The sequence below is a fragment of the Rhinopithecus bieti genome, unplaced genomic scaffold (assembly GCF_001698545.2).
Source record: "Rhinopithecus bieti isolate Rb0 unplaced genomic scaffold, ASM169854v2 scaffold_16234, whole genome shotgun sequence".
Classification (NCBI taxonomy): domain Eukaryota; kingdom Metazoa; phylum Chordata; class Mammalia; order Primates; family Cercopithecidae; genus Rhinopithecus; species Rhinopithecus bieti.
Genome location: NW_016808946.1, coordinates 3485367 through 3488832, shown reverse-complemented (window position 1 = coordinate 3488832; position 3466 = coordinate 3485367). Strand labels below are relative to the sequence as shown.

The window sequence follows — 3466 nt, the reverse complement described above, 5'->3', positions numbered from 1 at the left end:
TATTGATTGGACAACTCAGTGCCTTTTTAAAAATTTTTTTCATCAATAACTGAAGATTCCTGGGGCTTAAACTGGAAAGCAGGTTACTTGATAATAGAGGACACCAGTTTCCACTTAGTTTCCCTTTATTTCTGACTGTTTCTTTACAACCATCCATGGAAGAGGAACCCCCTCATGTATTCTCAAACCTGAATTCCACTCTAGACATTCACATTCCCATTTTTGACTCTACAGGACACAGGTCCCCAAAGTCCCATTGAATCCATGTCAACATTTCCCCCAAGTCCGGTCCTGCTTGATCACCTTTCCTTTCCCACTTTCAGAGCCGGTGTCTGAAACGGTGGTTTCTGTGCTCCCTTTAGGATGTACCCAAGACCTAGGTTTGAGTTTCCAAGTGTCCAGAAGAAAGTGTTTGATATATCCACCCAAATAGGCAGGTATTCAACAGCAGCATTGATCTATGTCCAGGCCATAAAATGTCCTGTTGCCACAGTCAGCGCAGTAGTCAGTACAGAACAAGATCCTCTTGGGGTGCCTTAAGTCCCTCACTCTCCCCATCAGCTCAGCCCTCAGTTGGGCAAATCTGCTCTGGCAGAGAGTACCATCAGCATCATAACTGTCCCGCGGGGCAGGATACAGCTCCAGGCATAAGTTGTTGAGTCTGATTGTGTGGCACAGAAGGTTCTCCAGGGTGGCCATGGAGATGGGATTTCCACAGAAGCTGAAGGTGGTGAGCTCAAAGCAGCGGCTCAGGGCAGGCAGGATGGTGCTGACTTGGGAGTCTACGATCCCACAGTCATCTAAGTCCAGGTACTCAAGGGTGCCTGCAACTTTTTCTAGCAGAACTTGAAGAGGCACAAGACAGAAATTGGCCAGTCTGATGCCCCTCAGGTCCAGGGTCTTTAGTTGACCGATGCTCGGGCACTGGGACAGATGCCGCAAGTCTGATTCCAAAAGCACACAGTTAGTTATTGCGAGGATCTTTAATGGAGTCTTCAGACAGCTGAGGAGACAGAACAAGAAGTTAGTTCTGGGGCATCATAGGAGTGAGTGGAGGGTGGTGGGGAATGTCAAGGTGAAGGGAAAAGACTATTTTGCCCAAGCCCAGGGTCATGCTGATTGTCTGGTCAACACTTAGGATGCTGCGTGATGAAGAGCTTTGCCACTGAGGTCAATTCCATTTTAGGCCCAGCACAGTAACTCACACTTGTAATCTCAGAACTTTGGGAGGCTGAGACTGGTGGATTACTTGAGGTCAGGAGTTTGAGACCAGCCTGGAGATCATGCCAAAACACTGTCTCTACTAAAAATGCAAAAATTAGCTATGTGTGGTGGTGGGCGCCTGCAATTCCAGCTACTTGGGAGGCTGAGGCAGGAGAATTGCTTGAACCCAGGAGATGGAGGTTACAGTGAGCAGAGATCCTGCCACTACACTCCAGCCTGGGTGACAGAGCGAGACTCTGTATCAAAAAAAATAAAAATAGAAAGATCCATTTGAGGCTGAGTCGTTTCACCATCATTTATAGGAATGGATCAAGTTCACAGAATCCCTAAAGCTTCCTTTCCTCATCTGTCAGGCAGAAAACCACACCTCTGGGCCACACGAGCTCAGTGGAGACACAGGCAGAAGGGACAAACCCAGACAGGATCCTGCAACATCAGCTGGGGTGGGCAGGCTGCAGGCGTCCCTGACATGCCTGTATCATCAGCAAACCATCTATCACTTTCACCACTCTTTGTGCCTGCTCCCTGACCTCTGTTTCAGAATCGTGCATTTCCTAGGTAATTAATTTACCTGGATCTCAAAACAGCCTATTACGACAGGGATAGAGATGGGATCACTCGTGTTCACCAAGCTGTGGGGCACAGAGCTGATGTTCTGAAATGTGCAGGTTTGCTGAGCATCCCCCTCTTCGGTGCCCACTTCGCTTCCCCACTTCCCATCATCTTCTTAACAATTATCTTGTTGGCTGGGCGCGGTGGCTCACGCCTATAATCCCAGCACTTTGGGAGGCCAAGGCGGGTGGATCACCTGAGGTCAAGAGTTTGAGAATAGTCTGGCCAACATGGTGAAACCCTGTCTCTACTTAAAATATAAAAATTAGCCAGGTGTGGTGGCCCACGCTTGTAATCCCAGGTACTCGGGAGGCTGAGGCAGGAGAATCGCTTGAACCCGGGAGGCGGAGGTTGCAGGGAGCTGAGAGGCCACAGCTGCACTCTGGCCTGGACAATTAAAGTGAAACTCTTTCTCAAAGAAAAAAAATTATCTCGTTTGTTTTTATTTTTATTTATTCATTCCTGACAGGGGTCTTGATATGTTACCCAGACTGGTCTTAAACTCCTAGGCTCAAGTTATCCTCTTGCCTCAGACTCCCAAAGTGCTAGAATTACAGGCATGAGCCACCATCCCTGGCCTATTTTTCATCATCTTAACTTAGACACACATCCTCAGGAAGAATTCGGAAAGGCACCCTCACTAGATCTGAACCCTCCAGTAACTGGCTTCCTAGCATGGCAGCCTCTCTATAGCATCTACCCCAGCTGACACCTCTGCCTTTATTGGGAAGGTTGCATGATACCCATTTCAGGACAGAGCCACCAACGGGACAATACGTGGACATTCTAGTGTCCCCTTCACTGTTACATCCTCATGGGCTGGCTCACAGTAGATGCCCACTAGCGTTTATTGTAACATAGGCTCTGCTGTGGTCTGCAGAGAAAGTTCACCACCCTCTCTCACCTGAGCAGCTGGTCCAGGTGGCCTTTGAGGAAAGAAACAGAGTTCATATGAAGCTTTTGGAGGTAGCGCAGCTTGAGGAACTGAGAGGTGAACTGGGTAACAAACTCCTTCTGCTTTGTGGAAACGTAGCGAGAGACATCCACGTGGGAGAGATCGAGCTTCTGAAGATTCCCCATCTGGCCCAGGTATGGGGTAAACTGTGTCAGGATGGGCAGTATCCAACTGCAATTCACTTCCACCTCCTGGATACAGTCCAGGTTCACCATTTTCAGGATGTTTCTGATATTGTGGAAAGGCATTCCCAAAATTCTCAGCTTCTTACAGCACAGGTGTAGTAAACCTTCCCTCTGCTTGACCCACAGAAGGAGGCAGGTGAGGTATTCATCCAGAGTCCTGGTCTGGAGCCACAGGTCTATGAACACAGTGAAGGACTGCTGTCCTCTCATGCTTGGACAGTCCTGCACTGGTTTTCTGTTCCTCATGGCATTGGGGAAGCACCCATGGGCCATGGAATCAGACCAAACCATCCAGAAGTTCTCACTGACATCCTGTAAATCCAGCACTTGAAGCTTCCACTGCCTGTGGGAAAATAGAGGCGAGGCTGAGAATGTAAGGACTCACTTCCGAACTTATACTCCACATCCCGGATAGCAGCTGCTCCCCTCCCTGCTTCTTCTCCCTCTCTCTGACTCTTTTCCATCCTGTTTTCCCCCAGATCCTGCCCAC

General features: G+C 48.9%; 1 protein-coding gene across 1 annotated transcript in view; it reads right to left on the bottom strand.

Annotated features, from left to right (window-relative positions):
* Window positions 1-441: 441 nt before the first annotated feature.
* The window catches only part of LOC108539331 (putative PRAME family member 26), a 19630-nt gene continuing 16605 nt past the window's right edge, over window positions 442-3466 (bottom strand). Inside the window, exons 3-4 of the mRNA XM_017887919.1 lie at window positions 2741-3319; window positions 442-1003 (exon numbers count right to left, since the gene is read on the bottom strand). Of these exons, the coding sequence (XP_017743408.1) occupies window positions 442-1003; window positions 2741-3319 (1141 nt within the window). The remainder of the gene's footprint in view (window positions 1004-2740; window positions 3320-3466) is intronic.